This window comes from Pseudonaja textilis, chromosome 1 (genome assembly GCF_049901715.1).
Source record: "Pseudonaja textilis isolate UNSWEBS1 chromosome 1, rPseTex1.2, whole genome shotgun sequence".
Classification (NCBI taxonomy): domain Eukaryota; kingdom Metazoa; phylum Chordata; class Lepidosauria; order Squamata; family Elapidae; genus Pseudonaja; species Pseudonaja textilis.
Window position 1 is genome coordinate 305,181,243 of NC_141990.1, and position 22,951 is coordinate 305,204,193.

General features: G+C 37.2%; 1 protein-coding gene across 1 annotated transcript in view; it reads right to left on the reverse strand.

Moving 5' to 3' along the window:
* Positions 1-1,671: 1,671 nt before the first annotated feature.
* Positions 1,672-22,951, reverse strand: part of PRKCH (protein kinase C eta) — a 110,006-nt gene continuing 88,726 nt past the window's right edge. Inside the window, exons 11-14 of the mRNA XM_026698642.2 lie at positions 21,257-21,395; positions 19,977-20,165; positions 5,658-5,801; positions 1,672-3,243 (exon numbers count right to left, since the gene is read on the reverse strand). Coding sequence (XP_026554427.1) covers positions 3,097-3,243; positions 5,658-5,801; positions 19,977-20,165; positions 21,257-21,395 — 619 coding nt within the window. The 3' untranslated portion in view covers positions 1,672-3,096. The remainder of the gene's footprint in view (positions 3,244-5,657; positions 5,802-19,976; positions 20,166-21,256; positions 21,396-22,951) is intronic.

Genomic DNA, 22,951 nt, shown 5'->3' on the forward strand with positions numbered 1-22,951 from the left:
CTGGATAGATGCTCCTTCCAACAAACATCTCTATTAATGGAGTGCTGCTTTTATCTCAAGCACTTCTCTTAAAAATGCCACAGTTCCTTTTACCTGGAATCAGGTATAAAAGCTGGAATAAAATACACAAGGGAAGAAATCCTGTCCTCCATTTGCTGAAGCTTGAAGGAGATTAACCCTAAGATAGCCTGAGGCATCAGCTTGTACATCAAAGGGACAAAAGGGATCCAGATGTCTGAGCAGTGGCTTGGGGACAGAAGATTTTTTAAAAGTTCTGATAAGTTGCTGTTCAGTACATAATTTACATTCATGTCCTTTCTTTAGAAGTTGAGAGAGTGGTCGTCTGCAATCAGCAAAATTGGGACTAATTCTATAGATTTTGCAAAGACAAGAAAGATTTGGACACCTTTCACATTTCTAGATGGATCTAGAAAGAATGGACCCTATTTCTGTATAATCCATTTGTATTCTATCTGTACATATTCAGTAACCCAAATAATCCAATTGGGGAAGATCAACAATTTCCTACTTAGTAAAAAGTTTGGGAAATGTTCTAAGATATTTGTGTCTCATGCAAAGATGGGACTTTTGTGGAAAAAATCAGTTTGTCTTCCAAAGTACACCTCTTTGGCAAAAAATTATTTGTCCAAAGTACCAGATTTAAGTAAAAGATTTAATTAATGAATCTGGAGAAGACGTTCCTATATTCCTGTCCATTTGAATTTGCCATACTGAGTGTCAACATCTGTTAAATATTCACAATTCTCTTTCATTTTGATTAAATATGTACTTCTGAAGGTTAGTGAAACTAAGTATATTTTGAAGGTGAACCATTTCTTTACAATCCATTAAGCTGAAGGTTTGCTATAATTTAATCTTCTCTCAAAAATGCTAACTATTGGATTTCCCCCCGTTATGCAAGAAATCTCTACATCCTCTTCTTGTAGCCTGATTTGGTACATTTCAGGAAACAGTTATTCTTGTAAATTAAATCAGCCAAGTGGTGGTGATTATATATATACCTGTAATCAGATATCTGAGGAAATAAGGGGGACCATAGCTCTCATCTCACCGTTTAGTTGGAATGTGGTATAAGTTGACCAAATATAATAAATTAACAAAACTTTACACTTTAGCTGTACATTTTCATAAGCTCGCCCTTGAGAACTGGCTGCTATATTGATTTGGATACAGAAGTCACCAACAATAGATATCACAGGTGACAAATAACTTACTGAACTGAGCATGCAAGTCCATTTAAGGAGAGTTCTAATATTAGACAGAATGAAACCATTCTCTCATATCATTGATTTTGGGTGCTTTCTTGATTCCCATTTCAGTAATGTTCAGGGCAGACATGGGACATATGTACTATGGGAAGTAGAAAGTAATGGGGAATCTCATTGAGAAGACAAAGTATTCTCAATTAAATATGGAAATAACCCTATATTTTATTCCCCAAGATTGGTCCTTATGATTGGGTGGGGCAGGGATTGCATGATACTCTAAGATAAATTTTGAATATCCTTAAATATAATCCGATTTGAGGATTTCAGTAGTATCATCTTGCTACATGCTAAATGATACTATATGTTTGCTTCCTGCAGATATTTGGGGACTCTATTCTATATTATCTCTTGTATTTTACCCAGCTTCAAACTTCCACTCATCTTTTCAATATTTTGATGAATTTATTATATTACTTTACAGTTCAAATTGATTTATGAATAAAGTTGACATCTGGTTTAATTAAAGTGTGGATTGATGTGCTTGGAGATCAATAAAGCAGAATCTGGTAACACCAGGATACTTGCATATATTATTACATGCTTTGAAAATGGATATAGATAGTAACAATAACAGATTAAATTTCCTGGCTTGATCAAGAGTCTCCTAGCTCCATGTTACTCGAGGCAAAGACATCACATGTCTACAATATATCAAATATTGTGTGGATTCTCTTAATTCATTTTTAGAACATGAATTAAGTTACAAATAGCTTCAGTGTATTGCCCTTCATATAGGTGGACAAATAATTTAACTGCTACATTTTTTAAATTTCATTTTGTTTTTAAAAAAACAAGCAGTTAAGAGTCAGAAATGCCATCAGTTAGTAAAGGGAATCGAAGTAAAATTGTCTTTATATAAAAAGACAGAATCAGCTGCACTTTGTTCTGCAAATTCAGGAGAAAAGAATAAAAGTCATAAAAAAGAAGAAGAAACCCCTAAAAACTAAATTAGCCAAAATATACAAAACCTCAGTATTTTACAAATTTGCAGATAATGTTTCCCTCATTCTAATGCAGAGGTAGCAGGTGGATTGATTCTCCTGTTCCTTCACATGGACACATATCCCTTAACATGAGAGTGCACTGTGGTGTTCCCCATTTTGAACTGATTGCCAGTACAGTAGAACCTCTGGTCACAGACGCTTCTGACCACGACCAAATCGGGTTCTGACCAAAAAATTCACAATATTTTTCCACAGCCGATTTCCCCTTCTGCAGCAATTTTTTTTTATGGATCTGATAGATAATGATAGAGATGATGGAACCCTTCCTTCCTTCCTTCCTTCCCTCCCTCCCTCCCTCTCCCTTTTTCTTTCCTTCCTGTCAATATGTATAATTCCATATATTTGTAAATGGAAGTCCAAAATATTTCTAACAGATGTGTACTCAGTCAGGTTTGAGGAAACCTGAACCCATAACCTCCAAGCAAACATGTAACCTTTCCCTAGTACAGTTCAAACCAGTCAGCCTTATTCTCTTTTTGCTTCCTTGATTGAAGAAAATAGTTCAACCGAGTTATTTTGTGGGAAATCAGTGCTGCAAAAAGGTAGTTTTGGCTCAGAGTTGGTTTTGTCTTTCTAGAAATTCCCCACAGTTACTACAAAGTTACTTTAGTAGCCTTTCAGAGCTAACAAGCTCTACTCATTCCTCTTTTGTGCATCATTTGTTTACTTGTTCCTGCTGAGCTCATTTTCCTCCTCTTTACTCTGATGCATAATATAAGTCTGCCTGTTGGATGGTCCTGTCTAGGCAATCCCATATTCCAATCCTTCTTTGTTACTGAATAGAGAGTCCAGTCAACATGGAGCTAAGACTCTAATTCTGGATCTGTATAAGAAAAGTTTCTAAATTCCTCTTGGTTGATCATGGATAGTATTCCTTCTTCAATGGGAGTCAAGATCGGCTCTTCCTTTAAAAATTCAGGATCAAAGTTACTGACATCTTCTTTTGATTTCTGGTAAATGAAACAAAAAAAATATTAGATTATTACTTGGAGGATACTGTGTTGCAGAAGCTAGCAGGACACATAGTTTAAGCTATAGATAATAGTTTCTTATCTCCTCACTGGAGTCAGGAAATATGACCCGACACACAAATGTGAAGAGTTCTTCTTACTGACAGTATATTCTGAATATGTTCTGAATTGATACAGGGCTTAAAATATTGATCTAGGACCAGGAAAATCCAGATGGCTCACCCTTAAATTTTGCTGGGACTTTGGGCCAATTACTCACTCATAGCAGAAGTGGTATTCAGCAGATTCTGACCAGTTCTTGAGAACTGGTAGTGGAAATTTTGAGTAGTTTGGAGAACCGGCAAATACCACTGGCCACGCCCCCATCTATTCTCTGCCTCCCAAGTCCCAGCTGATCGGCTGGGTCTTCTTTGGTTGCCCTGCACAGGAGAACGGAGCTGGAAAGCAGGTTAGTGGGGTGGGGAGGGAATGGGATCCTTCCCCTGCCATGACCACCAAGCCATGGCCACAGAATGGTAGTAAAAACATTGGAAACCCACCATTGCCTCATAGTCCAATCTACTTCACAATCTTCTTGTCATAAAAGAAAATTGGAGAAGGAACTGCTATATAGGCTGCCTTCTGACAGAAAGGCAAGATATAAATTTAACTCTGAAGAATGATTGCAGAAATTGAGTATGTCTAGTTGAGTGAAAAGAAGGACTGGGGTGACATCAGTGGTGGTATTCAGCAGGTTCTGACCAGTTCTGGAGAACCAGTAGCAGAAATTTTGAGTAGTTCGGAGAACCTGCAAATACCACCTCTGACTGGAGATTTTACAGTCACCTTCCCCTGTCACGCCCATCAAGCCACGCCCACAGAACCAGTAGTAAAAAAAAATTGAATCCCACCACTGGGTGACATCATAGCAGTCTTCTAATATTTGAGTGGCTGCCACAAAAAAGAGGAAGTCAACTTATTTTCTAAAGCACCAGAAGGCAAGACAAAGAACTAATCAAGGAGAGAAGCAACCTAAGGTGAAATTTCCTAACAGTGGAGCAGCTTGCCTTCAGAAGTTGTGAGTAATCCATCACTGGAGGTTTTTAAGAAGAGACTGGGCTTCCATTTTTCTGAAATGGTCTCCAGTTTGAGCAGGGAATTAGACTAGAAGACCTCCAAGTTCCCTTCTAACTCTGATGATGATGATAATGATGCGCCAGATGCACCTGGACCCCTTGTGACTTGACCTGACCTTTGACAACTCACAAATAAATAAAACAAATGTTTCCTCCTTTGGTTAAATTCTGGTGGTCAGGCAAACAAATGTAAACCTGATATTCCTCAGATTGGAAGTAGCCAATATGAGTTCTGAATGTGGGTAGCATCCCAGAAAGAGCACATAAGGACAATTTGGGCAATGCCCACATTCATTAAAAAAGAAAGAAAGAAAGAAAGAAAGAAAGAAAGAAAGAAAGAAAGAAAGAAAGAAAGAAAGAAAGAAAGAAAGAAAGAAAGAAAGAAAGAAAGAAAGGTGGAAGGGAGGGAGCAGATGGGAGAGGGAGGAAGGGAGGGAAGAAAGAAAGAAAGAAAGAAAGAAAGAAAGAAAGAAAGAAAGAAAGAAAGAAAGAAAGAAAGGAAGGAAGGAAGGAAGGAAGGAAGGAAGGAAGGAAGGAAGGAAGTAGGGAGAGAGAGAGAGTAAGGTGGAAGGGAGGGAGAGGGAGGGAAGAAAGAAAGAGAGAGAAAGAAAGAAAGAAGGAAGGAAGGAAGGAAGGAAGGAAGGAAGGAAGGAAGGAAGGAAGGAAGGGAGAGGAAGATGGAAGGGAGGGAGAGGGAGGGAAGGGAGGGAGGGAAGAAAGAAAGAGAGAGAAAGAAAGAAGGGAGGAAGGAAGGAAGGAAGGAAGGAAGGAAGGAAGGAAGGAAGGAAGGAAGGAAGGAAAGAAAGAAAGAAAGAAAGAAAGAAAGAAAGAAAGAAAGAAAGGGAGAGGAAGATGGAAGGGAGGGAGAGGGAGGGAAGGGAGGGAGGGAAGAAAGAAAGAGAGAAAGAAAGAAGAGGAAGGGAGGGAGGGAGGGAGGAGGAAGGGAGGAAGGAAGGAAGGAAGGAAGGAAGGAAGGAAGGAAGGAAAGAAAGAAAGAAAGAAAGAAAGAAAGAAAGAAAGAAAGAAAGAAAGAAAGAAAGAAAGAAAGAAAGAAAGAAAGAAAGAAAGAAAGAAAGAAAGAAAGATAGAAAAGGAAATGTCAAAGAAGTCACCTCAGATCAAGTACCGTATGTATTATTCCATTTCTCTACTATATTGGCTGGACTCAGATTGAACCATTATATATTTTGCAATATAACACATGTATTCCTTTACTGGATGTGATCTGTCCTTGCATGGACCAATACACACACACACCTCACCATTTTAAACACTTACGATTCGAGGTCGGAAAGGTGGCTCAATCTGGCGCTGGTTTAGCAGGTCCCAATCCAGTTCCTGAAAGTATGGATGCAGGAGAATTGCCTTCTCTCCCCCCAAGGCACTACTGCCAAGTCGCATTTTAGGGTTCTTTGTCATGAACTATTTAAAAAAGGAAGGGGAAAGGGGAGAGATTAACTCTCAGCCATGCAACATCAGTTTAATGTTCACCCAATATCTGAATGCAGGTAGTTCTTGATTTACAATCACGGTTGAGGCCAACATTTCTGTTGTTAAGTGAATTTCCTCCCATTTTATGACCTTTCTTGCCAGAATCATTGAGTGAATCACTGCAGTTGATCAATTGTTAATCCGGTTGTTAAGTGAATCTGGTTTCCCCATTGACTTTGCTTGTCAGAAGGTTGCCAAAAATGATCACAATTACCTTGGGACATGGCAACGGTCAAAAATATGAATCAATGGCCAAGCATGTGAATTTTGATCACATGATCGTGGGGATGCTGCAAAGGGTGTAACTGTGAAAAATGGTCATAAATCACATTTTTCAGTGCCGTTGTAACTTTGAAAAGTAACTAAATGAAAATGTTGTAAGTCGAGGACTACCTGTATTGGCCTATCTCACACGCAGATTATAAAACATAAGATAACCTTTATTGTCATTTTTGTGTGTCACTGGCATACATTAAAAATGAAATTCTCTTGCCTGCTCTCAAAAGAAAGTATGTATTTACCCATACCCATACATAACACACATATACACATGCTATATACATACATACACATAAATATACATATATTTCATCCCTATTTGAAGAGACATCTTCAGTACGCTTTGGATTGTGATTGAGGACTACCTGTAAACTCAAAATTGGCTTAATTCAGTAATCATACTGAGTATATGGTGCAAATACAGACAATTTATTAGCATGTAAAATCATTAATATATGCAAAGAACAAAGGTGATAATGATGGTTTGATCCCAAATCTCCTAGCACTGTTCTAGTGCTTTTTGTAAACACTGGAGCTCTTAATGTATTTTTTGGTACCAAATTAAGCTCTTTATAGGCAGTGGCCTCTATGTTCAAAATTTTTGATTTCTCCAGTATTTAACAGACCTATGCACAATTTGAAAATGTTTGGAAAAAGTGCTTTTTACAGATTAACAGAGTTGGAAGGGACCTTGTAGGTCATCTAATCCAGTGGGCCGAGGACCACTGGTGGTCCGTGAGAAAATTTTGGTGGTCCACAGAGAAATGTCACCCCCAAAACACCCTCCCAAAGCAATTAATCCAGGCTGCAGGGAACACAAGGCTGCACCGAAGGCTTGCGTCCCTTGCATTGCAAACAACATGAGGTAGTGAGGAGAGGAAGGAAATGGCAGAAGGGGGGAACTTGCCCCACTTGCCCCACATGTCTTGCCTGGCCACTGGGCTACTGCTTTCCACTTCTTTCTTCTGCCGCTTTTGGCTGCACGCAAGAAAAGCAGCAAAAGTCTTTCTTTCTCTCTCCCAAACTCCACCAGAAATAAATCTTTGGGATCCTGCAAGGCATCCTACTCCAAGAGGCTGCACTGGCGTAACAAGTCTCACAAAGACTCATTTCTGGAGGACTTTGGGGAAGAGAAAGAAAGACTTCTGCCGCTTCTGGTGCTTTCCTTACATGAAGCCAAAAGTCAGTCAGTCTCTCTCTCTCTCTCTCTCTCTCTCTCTCTCTCTCTCTTTCTCTCTTCCCCTGAGAACAGAGCTGGAGACGGTATCCTGTGATCCCAAATAAAGAATGACAGATCAGTAGGAAAATGGGGTGGGGAATTTTCCTGCAGACTTTTTGGGGATTTGTCCAGAGTCTCTGGTCTGTGAGATTTAAAATTATGAGTTTGGTGGTCCCTGAGGTCCAAAAGGTTGGCGACCCCTGATCTAGTCCAACCCCCCACCCAAGCAGGACATCATTTCTGACAAACGGCAGTCCAATCTCTTTGTGTCTTGCATAAATACAATACTCTTCATAAGGTAGCCCAGCATTTTCAGACTACACAAATCTGAAAAAAAAGTTGCAGCTACCTTAGGAAACTCGTTTATTTTTAATCAGTTGACCCAATGCTTTATCAGCCTTATGCAAACCTGTTTGACACTCGCAATAGTTTTTCCACTTATTTCAAAGGTTGAACACAGATTTTTTTTCCATGGCAGGGAATGAGGAAGCCACTGCAGGTGTGAGAATGTCATGTACAGATAAAGTAACTATATAGAGTTATTTCCACTACAAATATTTCCATGGTGCTTCCTAATAAAAAAAATTAAACATATATGGGCATTCACAGCAGATTTTTTTTTCTTTGTACCCTGGAGAGAAACATCTGCCTAGGATTTGCCTAAGATTGAACTCTCAACCTTCCAAGTGGGACATAAGCATCTTCACCACTAGGCAACCACATAATTCTGTTTATATCATCATCATCATCATCATCATCATCATCATCATATTATTATTATTATTATTATTATTATTATTATTATTATTATTATTATTATTATTATTGAAAGACTTTAACTCTTGATTCAAAGGAACACATTCCTGAATGACCAAAAAGAGCCAGAAATTTTGCATCATAGATGTGATAAAGATTCGGGGAGGGGGAGTGAGAGGAAGAAAAGAAAAAAGAAGAAGGCAAGGAGATTATCCCAGAGGAGATGTGTTAGAGAATAGGTATATCATAGAAGCATTTTGTCTGTCCAAAATGGCTTCAGCTGAGGTGAATCTATATAACCTGGGTTCACAGTTCCATTTTGAAATAAATAATAATTGGTCTCTAAGGATCACTCATAGTTTGCATTCAAGTTGAAAACGTAATTCAATAGGATGTTTTGAATAAACAAACCATTACTTTTGAAGGATTTCTCAGTAAAACTATCCATTTCTTAATCACATCTCCTTTCCTTATAATTGATGTCATTCTATTTAACTGTTTGTGCAGTTTCTACAGAAGAAGAAACCGATTTCCTTATAGATCTTACTCATCAGTGAATGTATTGGTTAATCTAGAAGTTATAATTATAAATATAAAATAATAGCAAACATGCCATAGCAGAAAAGTCTGTGTCTGTGATCAGAAAAGTTGGGTGCTTACTGCTTATTGTATGGGTGCAAACTATGCTGGGAAATTTCAGGTCTCTGCTTTTCCTTTATTCAGTGTTTCTTGGGGTTGACATCTGAACAGGAAAGAACTTCCAGGAGATTATTATCTACAAAAGAGAAGTCCTCCAAATGGCAAAACTGTTCATAATTAAAAAGGACACATGGCTACTTGCTGTCTGCAAAAGAGGAGAATCCTGAAATAAAACAGTGTCCTGAACTTAATTCTGAAAAAGCTATTTTCCAGACAATTAACCTATTCATCTCTCTGTCCTGCTGATTCCAGCATTAAATGCGACTCAGAATGAAATTTGACAATTTCCAAATATGTTGCCCACCTTCCTTTTTCAAAACTCAAGCAATTCAGATCAAGCAAGTAAAGATGAGCATGTCGAGAAAGTGATCCAAAGTAGTGCTACTCGCTCTCTTTTCAATGACTTCTAAGTTTCAGAAAAACAACTGGGTTGAAAGGAAAGTTCCACATCCACATAAGTATTGAGGAGACATCAAGGTATTATGCAGTTACAACCTCTTGATAATAATGGTTTGATTGCTGAAGGACAACTGGGAGTGCTCCTTTGTCACATAACTCTCAAAAGCTTCTGGTAATTAGGATCTCACCACGAACACTTTTTGCCAGCCTACAAGTTCTTAGCTCTGTGAACGATGCCTGTGTTTTAAGTCTGCACTACAAGCCTGCTAGGCATTATTGATGACTGCAAGACAAACCCGGTCCAGCGAGTGCCAGAAAAACCTGCTTTATTTGCTGATTTTGTCTCTAGGATGAAAGTTTAAACTAATTCGCTTTTTCTGCCTGTTATTCAGTCCTTTCTGCCTCGATGTCTATCTTGTCTCAATGGTGCAACTGCCTCTGGAGCTGGCTAACCACTTTTGGTTTGTTTGATTTGTTTGGTTTGTTTGACCGATTACAAAACTCTTGTCTCAAGCCAGTTCAGCTTTTAAGGAGCTTATCCCCCCTAATACTCCAGATCCTTGCTGCAGCCCAAAGGAAAATATAACTAACCATTTGTGGATTATGCTTCAAAGTGAATGTACCGTACTTTAAAAGATGATCACCACTTTTGATCATGAACGAAACCAACTTTGAACAACAAAGATGTTTTGCAACCTTTGGTTTGCATGCTTATTAATCGATACAGTCTAATAGTATGTATTTGTAATAAGCAATACTCACACAGAGCCATATGAATATGTGTGATTTAGGTATCCTGATATCAAGCATATTAATTAATCTTGCTTAATTAACCTTTTCCCGTAATGCCCAGGCACTGAGTCATGTAAACTACCAGTTAGACATCTCCCAAAATTTTCAGAATTCTTAGAAAGGGAGGAAATGAATGTATTTATTTTTATTTATTTTATTTGGTTTGTTACAAGATAATAGGCATAAGTAAAAACATAGTTATGAATACATGGATACATATAAGAAAAATAAAAGAAACAATAGGACAGGGACGGTAGGCACGTTGCTGTGCTTATGCACGCCCCTTATTTTGAATTGATTAGACAGAAAGCGGTATAGCTTAATCACAGACTTTTTTCTTCCTGTTTTAATATTGCTGAAAAACAGGCATTTGATTTTCAGGGCCTTTTTTATAAAAGATTTATCCTTTATATTAAATAGTGCCCCAGAAAAGAAGAGAAAGGGTTTAGTTACTATGCCTGCAAGCATAAAATGATTTAATTCATGGCGCTACTTTATTACACCCAACCTATTTAGTTACCGTCATAGTTATGATTCTTACTCATTTGGTATTGCAAACAAACGTACATTTTTATTGTTAGCTGAGTAAAATAAATTGAAAACAGAAGAAAGAAAACTCTAGATAACAGAATCTAACCTGAAAAAATATGATATTCAATTTTTTAACATTCAACATTATTACAGTGTTTGTACTTTATGAAAGATCCAACATGAGTCAAGGGAATTTTGAATTGAGTAGACTTTTTGAATTTTACTGCAATAATGCTTGTCCTTTCAGGAAATCTAACATTGTTCTTGTTCTGAAAACAAGCTCTTTAAATGGAATTCGCCATTGCCATGAAATAAATCATAAAGACAGATTTAAATAAGGTAAGGGATGGCATCGGAAATAACATTGGCTTATAGATTAAAAGAAGGATAAATATCACCCTTCTGTGAGTAATGACATGCAATAAATTTCTCAAAACAAAAACATTGATGTAAGGAGTAAGACAAGAAAATTAATTTTAATCTAATTGCCCTTCTAAATAGAGTTGCCTTGACAAGATGGGTGGCATAGAAGTCTTAATAATAAATTTAAACAAATAAAATAAATTAAAAAAGGGATAAAGAATCCAGCCACCTTGTTCATAAAAAAGGAACTAGCATTAAAAACAAGAACAGAGAATTTTTTCTCCAAAGCTTTGCTCTTAAAAAAAGAATAGTTGTTTAAACAAAGCAAAGGTTATAATTAAAACTAGGGGCTGAATAAGCTGTAAGAAAGAGGGGAAAATAGTTCTTCAATGTTCATATGTTAGAAAATGGAAAAAAGACTGAAAGATGGAAACAGCACATAGTAATCAAATTACTACTTGGCCGCAAGGAAAGTTTCTCTTCTGGAGTACTTACTACCAGAGTTGCTGATGTTGTGAGGGAACTGTGTCAGTTTATGAGAGTCTCAAATCAGGACTCTAGCAGCAAAAATATTTTTATTTTTTTTAAATTTTGATATATAATTTGTTAAATTAAATTGTGTTAATCTGCAAAAGTGCTACTTGGCTTTTTCAAATCTTTTCTGGATTGTTGTGAGGAAAAAATGGGGCTATTTATGGATAGGCCTGAGCCTAAATCACACAGTTATAGTCTCATATTGGTTGTAGATTCAGGTCCTAGATCAAGTCCAACTGTGCCAAAATAAAGTGAATCTATAATCCATAGATTGTACTATAATAATACTGCAAATTCATGTATTGTTCCAGGGACTAATCATCTGTCTGGATCTGGAATAGGTTGGGGTATTCTTACACAAGATATGGCTTGCCTGATACTATACCTCTCTTGCTTGACAAGGAAAGAACAGAAAAGAATGGGAAAAGTTGCCCAGGGCTGGAAGGCTATTTTTAAAAATCCATTCATTCATAGTTACATTTATATTGTGCCCTGCTCTCAGAATCTCAAGGCAGGATTAGTCCCTGACTTGCAATGTTAAGTCCAAAAGAACTAGCCTGTAAGACAAGTAACTGCATTAATGTGCATTAGATTCATATCCTATGACGCCCCTCCCCCTCAGCAAATGCCTGCATGCCTTTTCTAACCTGGCGCCCTTCAGAGGAGATGGGAAAGTCACACCAGATGGCATAACTGGTTCTGGGAACTGAAGGGTAAGTTGAAGGCCTTCCCCAGTTTCACAACCTCTTTTACAGGCTGCAGAAGTGACACAGATGGGAAAATTTCTTTCCATGTCAAGTCTCAATTTCATGAAAAATATCTGACAGTACAGCTTTTGGCTCAGCCCTATTATGTAGAATTGTTTTAAAATTACTCTGGAAGGTTATTGAAAAGCATAATAAAACTCTTTAACTCTTTAATAACCTAGCTAGTTCCTAGTTTTGTTCATTGAATAATTAACTATAGGCACCAGTTACAATCCAAAGAAAATTGCAGTATATAGGTAGTCTCCAGCTTACGACCACAATTGAGCCCAACATTTCTATTGCTAAGTGATGACATTTGTTAAGTGATTTTTGCCCCATTTTACAACCTTCATTGCCACGTTTAGTTTAGTTTAGTTTATTGTCACCTCGTACAACAAAATCAAACACATCTTCAGTGCACATCATGACCCTGAAAATAAACACAAACACATATCCTTCACCCTCCACACATTGAACCAAAAACCCGCAACACCACACCAACACTATACTATCAAAGCTTGCTGACTATAGATGACCCTTGCCTCACAGGATTCAGTCAAGGAAATAATCCAAAACACACACAGAATCACACACATCATACACTGAAAGAAGAAGTGGCCAGCCGCAGCATCCATGGGCGCAACCATCTTGAAAACCGTTAAGTGAATCACTGCAGTTGTTAAGTTAGTATCATAGTTGTTAAGTGAATCTGGCTTCCCCACTGACTTTGCTTGTCAGAAGGTTGCAAAAGATGATCACATGATCCCGGGACACATAAATATGATCCAGTTACCAAGGGTCTGAATTTTGATCACGCGACCATGGGATGCTGCAACAGTCACAAAGTGTAAAAAGTGTAACTTTGAATGGCCACTAAATGAAGTGCTGTGAGTCAAGGACTACCTGTATTTTTCTCATTGGGGAAATCCTGGATTTCAAACAGAGTTTGCATGGAGAATGGAAGAAGAATGTGTATTAGGAAGATAGTGGTTTTATTAAAATAAAATGTAAGGTCAATGTATTTGGGAAACGAGGTCAATGAGTGAGTGCTTTACAGACTAGAGAAATCTGGAAACCAGGTGGATTTCATTTTGGCATTTAAAGCCCTTATAAATACCAATGTTTGAAACAGATGGGAAATCTCTGAATTCTAAGAAGTTCAGGGTATATCCCAAAATAAAATTTTCACTGGTGGTGAACCAGGGCATCCGTGGTAAAGATTTTTTTTTTAAAAAGCCAAAAGGGCACTGCCATCATGCAATATCACTGCAGCCAGAGAGAAAATACAATTAAAAATCTCTAGATTGTAAATGGCATCATTATGAATATAATTTAAAGCACAAACAGCAATTTTAATCATGCATGAAACCAGCATTATAACAAGCATGATGATAATCAGAACAGTCCAAAAGGTGTGAATGTTGGGTCTTTGATCATACAATCACGGTCACTATCCTTACTTTATTGAACCTCCTCGCTTCCATTCTCCTGGTGGCAAAGTCACAGCTTTTACTCTTGTCTTCCAGCACAATGAGAACTGCACTTTTTTGCATTGCTTATACCCGTAACATCTCTAGATTACCTGAAACATCCCTATGTAAAAGCCACCTAGATGGATTGGCTCCTATCTCGCACAAAATGTTAATAAAAATGAACTGAGCTGATGTGAAATACAGACCAAGTGAACATGTTTTGCTCTGACGCATCTTTTCCCAACTTTGAAAGAGCAATATGAATCACCACCTGGGATGAGATCCCACTAGTATGAAAGAGCAATTCCCAGCAATATTATAATTCTGACAATTATAATTCAGCCCAATTTAGAGGGCCATGAACTCCCTAACCCTGATTTAGAGCATGCTGTTTATGATTGAGCTATCATATAATGAAGTTGATGGATCAGGGAGAGGGACATTCTTCTGTTGGAATATGGGTAACTGAAGTTGAAGAGATCTAGCAAAGCCTTAGAACTGGGCTGAACTGTGAAGTGAAGATCTCTTTTGGTTGGGTGGCTAGATTCATATATATCTAGAGTCCTAGATTCATATATATTGCTCTCTGTGAATCACTGGAAATTCTGATGATGTAAACTACTGGAGTATTCTCATAAATATATTTCTGTACAGGAAAATCCTTATTAGTTTCCAAAGGCCACTGTTTTATCTTTTATAGACGGGAATTGCTAATTAGGCTAAAAATGCTGCAAATATAACCTCCCCAAGTGTCTGCTCAAAAACAAGCCTCACTGAATTCAATTCAACTTATTCTCAGAAGCTTAAATAAAAATTATAGCACAAATGTGTTAGGAAGGGAGTAAGTGGCAACTTTGAGAAAGCAGGACAAGCACATTCCAAAATGCCTTGGGAAAACAAAACATTTGAGTGGCAATGACAGCTGAGGCAGATTTATAATACTGATTTTGTTTTGATTTAATGTTTAATTGATTTACATTACTTCATAACTCAAGTGACTAAAACAGATGAGGACTACTAGGCATTTAAATAAGCTATTAACAAATATTAATAATAATAATTACTAGGTGCCTTGGGTGAAATTCCAAAACATCTGGAGCATTGCTTGAATACCATCAGCATTGACAATATTACCATCAATCAATTGTGAAAGGCAGCTTTACTTGGAGTAGCTTACTCCCTAGGAGGATACCTTTAACATCATCAGATAACATCACCTGCCTATTCTAGGTCCTTGGAAAAGGACTTGATAGGTGGATAAAAATGCCAAACCCTGTCTAAACATCTGGGTGATTATGTAATCAACCATAATAATACTTTCACAATAGAGCAAAATGTATATGTAATTTCAGAAAACAATGTAAAGACATTTTGTTCCAGAATGAAATATATTTTGTAAATACTAAATTATAATTTAGCAGGATGTTGATTTTGAGCATAGTAAGCATGCCCTTAACATGAGTTAGACCCAACTGTCTTATGACAATTGTTCAGCCTGACCAACACTCACTCGATTTTCTAAATTATTGGGTCCTTTTAGACAAGAACAAAGGCGTGGAATTTGGTAAGATCTGTTACTTGTCCATCTCTTCTGCAAATCAAAAAATAATACTTTCAAAACAGTACTTTCAAAAGGGAGTTTTGGTAAACATGCAGTCTTAAATGAGGAAACCATAATTTCCAACATTGAAAATAACTTAAAACACATTGTAACTGCTAGGAGATGAAAGAAAAAAACTTCCCCTGCACTTCCCGATTCCTAAAACTTGTAAAGTTGTTCTCCAAATAGAACAAGATGGGTCAACTGAGGCTCCAGGACTACGTTCTGTCTTAAAGTCCACTTTCTGTAACCCTCAAAGATCCCTCCAACTAAACATGCAAGTTGGCCCATTTACAGGCATTTGTTTCAAAGGGAAAATGTGCTAAAATGTATTAGCCCTAAAATAGAATCCAAATGGTTTAAAAAAATAACCCTGGCCTTGCCTATGTGGGTTGACATGGCCCCATCTAGTTTGCGTAACTGCCTTACCTGCCAAAGCTCCCAGTTTGGGTAATGAAACATTTGCAAAACAAAAACAAAAATAAAATCATACATTGCAATGTCCTACCTGCAAATACTTCGGCTTCAATCATAACAATACAAGAGCAATCAACAGTTATAAACTCAAGGTTAACCGCACCAAACTTGACTGTAGAAAATACAACTTCAGCAACAGAGTGGTCAATGTTTGGAATACTCTACCTGACTCTGTGGTTTCTTCCCCAAACCCCCAAAACTTTAACCTTAGATTGTCTACTATTGACCTCACCCCTTTCCTAAGAGGTCTGTAGGGGGTGTGCATAAGTGCACCAATGTGCCTACCATCCCTGTCCTATTGTTTCTTTTATTTTTTTATTTTTCTTATATGTATCCATGTATTCATAACAATGTTTTTACTTATACCTATTATCTTCTAAGCAATTGACATAAATAAATAAATAAATATAAAATAAACCTTTCCCATAGGGGTCCTTAATAAAATCTAGCCCCAAGGAAACAGCTTAAAACTAGACTGAAGTACTTCAGCAATAGCAGTAGCATTTAGAGTCATATACTGTTTCACAGTGCTTTTACAGCCCTCTCTAAGCAACTTATAGAGTCAGCATATTGCCCCCAACAATCTGGATTCTCATTTTACTGACCTCAGAAGGATGGAAGGCTAAGTCAAGCTTGAGCTGGGTGAGAATTGAACTGCCAAATTGCAGTCAACCAGCAGTCAACAAAAGTAGCCTGCAATACTGCATTCTAACCACTCTGCCACCGCAGCACAAAATGGTCATATTTCTGAAGCACAATTTAGGGCTTCTTTGGGAGAATTTTTAAAGATGGAAGTCAGAGCCATTTGTCTCCCAGAAGCCCCCTGTACCTATTCTCCGTAGTCACATTTTTTAAAAATGCAGATGAAAATCAAGAGTTACAATGCCAGTTTTTGGCAATATGATGTTGGGATACTAAAAGCCAAAAATGGAGGGCTAACGGTTTCATGCAGCATATGGACTGAATTAAAAAGACCTGTTTCTCAATGTATTTCATTGGGTCCATTGACATCAGCAGAGTTCCCTGGCCTTCAAGGCAAACTTTTCAAACTAGGACTCACGATCGTTGAAGAACTAATAGCTAGTTTCAAAAGAGCAGACCTAACTTGGTGCCTGGGGCTTGCACGCCCAAGTTGACGAAATAGCAGTCACAGTGGCCCAGGATGCTCCCAGGGGTGGAGCAGTGCTGGCAGTCTGTATCAGTGCTAGAATTACTAGATCTGGGCTGCAGGAATCTGAATAAGCACTAGAACTTAGAAAAGAAATGGAATGTTCTATGTCTCTTTATGGCTATGAAATGGGTTGCCCAGCACGTAATGAAGGTAGTCTGCAACATTTACCCAAAGTCCACTTATACCTGTCACTACATTCCCAGTCATTGCTCTATGTCAAATAAGTATTTATGTTCCCCTATGGGTGTCCATCAAAACTACAGCAGTCCACCGATTTCGGTTTTGTTAAAGACGGCAAGACCAACCAGACCAGGCCAGCTTCACAGTATTTAGCTCACTGATTTGGTCCACAAATACATTCATAATCACCTTTAAAGCCATTCATGTCCAGGGTACTTGAGGGACCATCTCACCACACTGGGATTGGCCAACCCCATACATCCTGGAAAAGGAGGCATGCTGTGGGTCTCATCAGCCTGATTATCCCAGCTGGAGGGATCCAAGAGAAGGGCTTTCCTTCCCATTGTATTTGCCCTGGGGAACATCTTGCTCCTTGAACTGAGGTCAGCCCCACCTCTTCTGACCTTCCATAAGAGCCTAAAGACTGTCTCTGCCACTTAGCTAGGGGCTCCAATAGAGGGAGGGGGGGTTATATTGAGGATGGTTGACAGATTAACAGCAGATCTTTTAATTGTGCCATAGTATTTGGATTTTGTACTAACTTATTTACGTTTTTAGTTTATATAATTTTTATTTTTTATGACTGTAAGCTGCCCAGACTTACCCGAATAAAATAAATATACAAACATACAAATTCATAATCCGAGAATTTGAGATCAGGACTAACATAGCATACGCAAAACTCAAAAAGCAAAAGTCTCTTTTATTTTTCATAATAGTAGTAAAGGAGAGGAGCATTGCAGCTGAGCTTCCCATGACCAGAGCTAATTCCTTCCCACCAGAGCCATGTCAGCTTGAGCAATGAGGGGGCAGGAAGAACCTCTGCCTGCTAGTGAAATGCAGCAACAAAAGTCCCTAGGTTTGGATGAAAACATGTGCAAAAGCCCCTCTCTTTAAAATATAAGCATTTTAAAAATGAACGAGTTGTATTTGGACAATACTTGTAACTGGCTTTCTTATTGCATGGAAGTATTAATGGCCTTGGAACCCTGGAACCTACAGATTTGTTCATTAAAATAAGTCACGGGGGGAAGCAAAATAAGAGTTTTTTAGGTCCAAACAAGCATCTCCTTGTCATCACTATTCTTTTCCTCCTGATTCTTTCCATTCAAAGGATCTGGAACTAAAGAGAAAATTACTATTTTGTTTCAGAGGCTGTTGGGAATATGAGTCACCTAACAGCTATTTGGGTTAGAAATATATAAACCAGGATAGACATTTTAATACTGTCTCTTTAAGGGAATGCAAGAGCATGCAATTGGGTGTGATTTCTCAAATGGCCATAAGATGGAGCCAGAAACCTGGGTTGTTTAGTCTTAGTCTGAGTCTCAGAAGAGAGTGTATCTCTGTTTCCTTCTGTTGAAAAGGATTGCCGTTGCTCCATTTTTCCTAATTGACTGATATTTTCTGGATTTGATGTAAGTTTGTTACTGAACTGTTTTTGACACTGGAATTTGTTATTGGATTATCCCTGGATTGAAAAACTGACTGATTTACCTATGAATGACTTTGGACTGCTTATCTTGAACTTTGCTTAAACTTTCTGGAAGTAAAAACCTACATTTACTGTTCAGTGTATCTGTGTACTGTGTGTGTATTATTCAAACACAACTCCCTATACGTCTCCCTGTCTGCGCTCATTCTCCTAAAGGGGAATTACCTCAACAGAGGCCACCTCCAAAGAACAAAATAAGGAATTATAGACCTGTCTTGTTCTGTCTTGTTTTTGGTTTAGTTCTTGTTTTTTGTGAGATAATATTCATGGCAATACATGATTTGAATTTAACTTTTCCAGCTTTAACATAATTTGACCTGCTAGAGTCTAGTCTAAAGAAGGTATTGGTAGCCTCTAAGTAAACCTTGGGTACCACTCTTATCAGATTATTGAGAACTCCTAAGAGAATACCAAGGTCTCATGAAATATGTGATTATATTTCAATGGTTCCATGAAATTGTCACCATTTTATTAAGTATATTGTTTTCCTTTTGAAGGTTTGCACACAGCATTTTTGGAGTACAAAGCATATATTTAAAGCCACAGCAGCCATAAAGATAAAGACGGGTAGTAGTTTGGTTCAGTTACACAATTATAATTACACTAGAGAAATCTTAGATCAAATTCAGTCCATGTCATGCCCCACATAACTAGCTGTGCCCATGGAACAGTTGACTCTCTCTTATCAAGATGTGTTTCACATTTTGTTAAATAGAAAAAAGCAAAGAGAACGACATAAACTCCATAAACATAAAACATAACTCCTCTTGGTAGCACTTTGAGGCAGCTATTCATAAGCTACAATAAGGAGTCACGGAAAAATGGAGGCAGGGGGTTATAAACCTATCAGGACAAAAAAAATCATTTTTTGAAAATCAGGGACATACAGAACATATATTATTCGCTTCCATCACTCCCATCCTATAGAATATATTTCCTCAGAAATGGAAACTGGTCCCACACTCTCTATTGTTGCCCAGGTAAGAGTACTTAGCCATGTTGGCTAAATAGGGTGAGAGAAGTTAAACTTAAATGGAAATTACCAGGAAATCTCAGGACTGTGAAACAGACTAGAAAATAAAAACAACAGCAAATAGTTTCCTTATTGTGGCCAACAACCCTACATGGATATTTTATGACGATACTAGGAATTAAGGCCAAGTTGGAGATTTTACCATTACTTTTCCTCCCACATCGAGCTAAGATGTGTCTCTTTCCTAGGCTTTTAAAGATTTTATTATTTTTGCATTTCTACCAGATTGTTTTTATCTGGTATATGTTTGTGTATTGTTTTAAAATCTAAGCTGGTTTAAGGGTTTTCATGTCTGTCTTACAAAGCACATTAAGTAGAGGAAACTACTACAAACACAAATAAAAATAAGGATATACATACAGCTTTCAAGATTGCCACTGCATCTTCCTGGAGCCATGTTGGGTAGGCAATTTCATCATTGAGGATAGCTTCAAAGAGGTCATCCTCATTTTCAGCTTCAAATGGAGCATGGCCACAAAGCATCTCATAGAGGAGCACCCCCATCGCCCACCAGTCAACATCAGGACCATAAAGCATCTCCTGCAAAATCTGCAATTAAAGAGAAAGGTAGAAATTATTCATGCTCTTCTGAGTTTTTACTATTCTTTACCTGATAAATGTGTTGTTACCTTATGACTTGTATGTGTCAAATACAATACATAAAATTTTCATATTGACTCAAGGACAACTTTATCCCAAGGTTACAAAAAAAAATTTTTAACTGTTGTTTAAATCTTCATTTGATAAATACCGCATCAAGCAACGACATATTGTACAAAGGAGTCATCACAACTCTTAATTTTCAGATATAATTTTTACATCATTTAATTTTCAGGGAAGTCAATCCATGTGACATCAGATATAAGGAACTCAAGAAGTATATGAATGTGTGGGCCAAATGAGAAAGAGACACATTATAAGGATCAGAAAACCAATCCCAAAATCTGAAATCATACTAACTCAGTGTATGATTTGAAATATCCAGACATAAAATGGTATTGTATATGCTTAATATGCTAATATACATGTTATATCTAGTGGGCAATCACCTATTCTGCACTGGATTATTACTGTGTCTGTTCCCATACCCTAAGTGATTTACTTCTGCTTATAAATTTAAAAAAGCAAAGTATTTATGATTTCTTTATGATATATCGTCATAAACTGGCCATGTATGAACTATCTACTCAGAAGTACATGAGTACTCCCATGAGTAAATCATCTCTACTACATACATATCAATGGTGGGATTCAAAATTTTTTACTACTGGTTCCGTGGGTGTGGCTTGGTGGGCATGGCAGTGGAAGGTTATCACCAGTTCTCCGAACTATTCAAAATTTCCGCTACCAGTTCTCCAGAACTGGTCAGAACCTGCTGAATACCACCTCTGATCCATATAAGACATAAGCATGGACACATAGGTCCATACAAACATATATCCAAATGCTTTACAGACCAGTTTTAAACACCAAATTGATGATGTGTACAAATTATGCAGCTATTTGCCTATGCTGATTTTTTTTTTTACCAGCCAAGCCAAGCATATTTTACAATGAAATTTGTTTGTTCAGACTCCATTAATATGATGGAAATTTGGGCTTTAAACCCCCTTTAAATAAAATGGAAACCTTTCCTGTACCTCTGGAGCAATATAGTCAGGGGTTCCACAGAATGTGCCGGTGGTGATCCCATCGTGGATTCCTTCTTTGCACATTCCAAAATCTGCCAGCTTGCAGTGGCCCTCATGATCCAGCAGCACATTATCCAGTTTCAGATCTCTGTAAGATATTATTGGTATTATCACATCAGTTTGTCAGTGGTAGACTGAGGCAGAAACAAATAAAAATGAACCTAAAAATCCAAGATCAACACCACCATCATAGATGATGATCACAGCTATTTAGTTCATGGAAAGTTTTGAAACATGATGCTACTGTATAAATATTTTCCCATGTGCTGAAATTACATGAACCTAATGGAAGTTCAATCGAAAATGGAAATTACTGCCAATATAGAAAAACCAACAATCTCAGCATTCTAAGTGAAAGTACAGTAGATAAATATAACAAACTTGAATTCATTCTAGCATAGAGTTATATAGTTAGAGGGACCTTGTAGACTATCAAATCCATCCAAATCTGAATAACCCATAATCAGAAAGACTAGAAACCCTCATCCACTATCCTAGCATTCACTAGAATTCTTGCTGAGTTCTCTCTTCCCTGTATTACTCAAATAAAGCTTTTTCCCTGTGCTTCATACAATATAAGAAAATTAAAAGTAAATAAAGATAACATAGCAATAGGACATCCTTGCTGATTTCTACAAATACTGCAATAGTACTTTAGAAAACTTTATCTTAAGTATTTAAAGTAATAATTTTCAAAAGGGAAATGTACCAGGACAAACAGAAAAATATAAGTAATACTGAGTTAAAATCAAAAGATAAGCAAGAAAGTTCAAACTAAAAAGTGATGTTAAGATAAGAGATTGTAAGATGGAAACAAGAATATTACAGAAAGGATGTGAGAATAATAAAGGGAAAAAGTTAATATTACAGTAATAATAAAAAAGAAATGAACATTTTTTGGAGAAAAATAATGAAGAACTAGTTGAGCTCAAGGGAAACAAAAGATAAGATAGTGAAGTATAAGTTTATGCCAGAAGGCTGGTAGACATATTAAAATTACCCTTCATGTTTTCCCCCTTTGTAACATAAATGTGAAGTTCCAAATAATTTTTCTTGAGTTATATAGCAGAGGTATATCATTTTCTAAAAATTTTCTTTTGGGTTATAACAAAATGTAAGCCTTGATCCTTTTAACCACATATATTCCCACTGTCCATTAGTATATTGTCCAAAGTTGTCCAAAGTTTTCCTGGACAAAGTTGTAAGCATTTTATCATACAGTCTTTCATTTGTTCTTCTTCTGTTTATAATTAAAGTTTATACATTTTACAATTGCAAGTTCATTATTGAGGACCCAGATTGTTAGGGGTAATATGCTGACTCTGTAAACCGCTTAGAGAGGGCTGTAAAGCACTATGAAGCAGTATATAAGTCTAAGTGTTATGTGCTTAATTTCGTGTCCTATTATGTACCTTAAATCTTTCTCTTAACTGTATATATGAAAAACTTTGCAGATTAAATCTCTACAATTGCTTTCTAGTTTGCTTTCATCTTTTTTTTTCTATGTTCCTTTCTAAAGGCATTTTCAGGCACAACCTGGGCTTATTTTAGTTCCATATTTAGTTCCATATTCTTAATAAGGCAGTTCTAAATCTACATTGAGCTTAACTTTATCATACGATAGAAAACCATATCATCCAAATC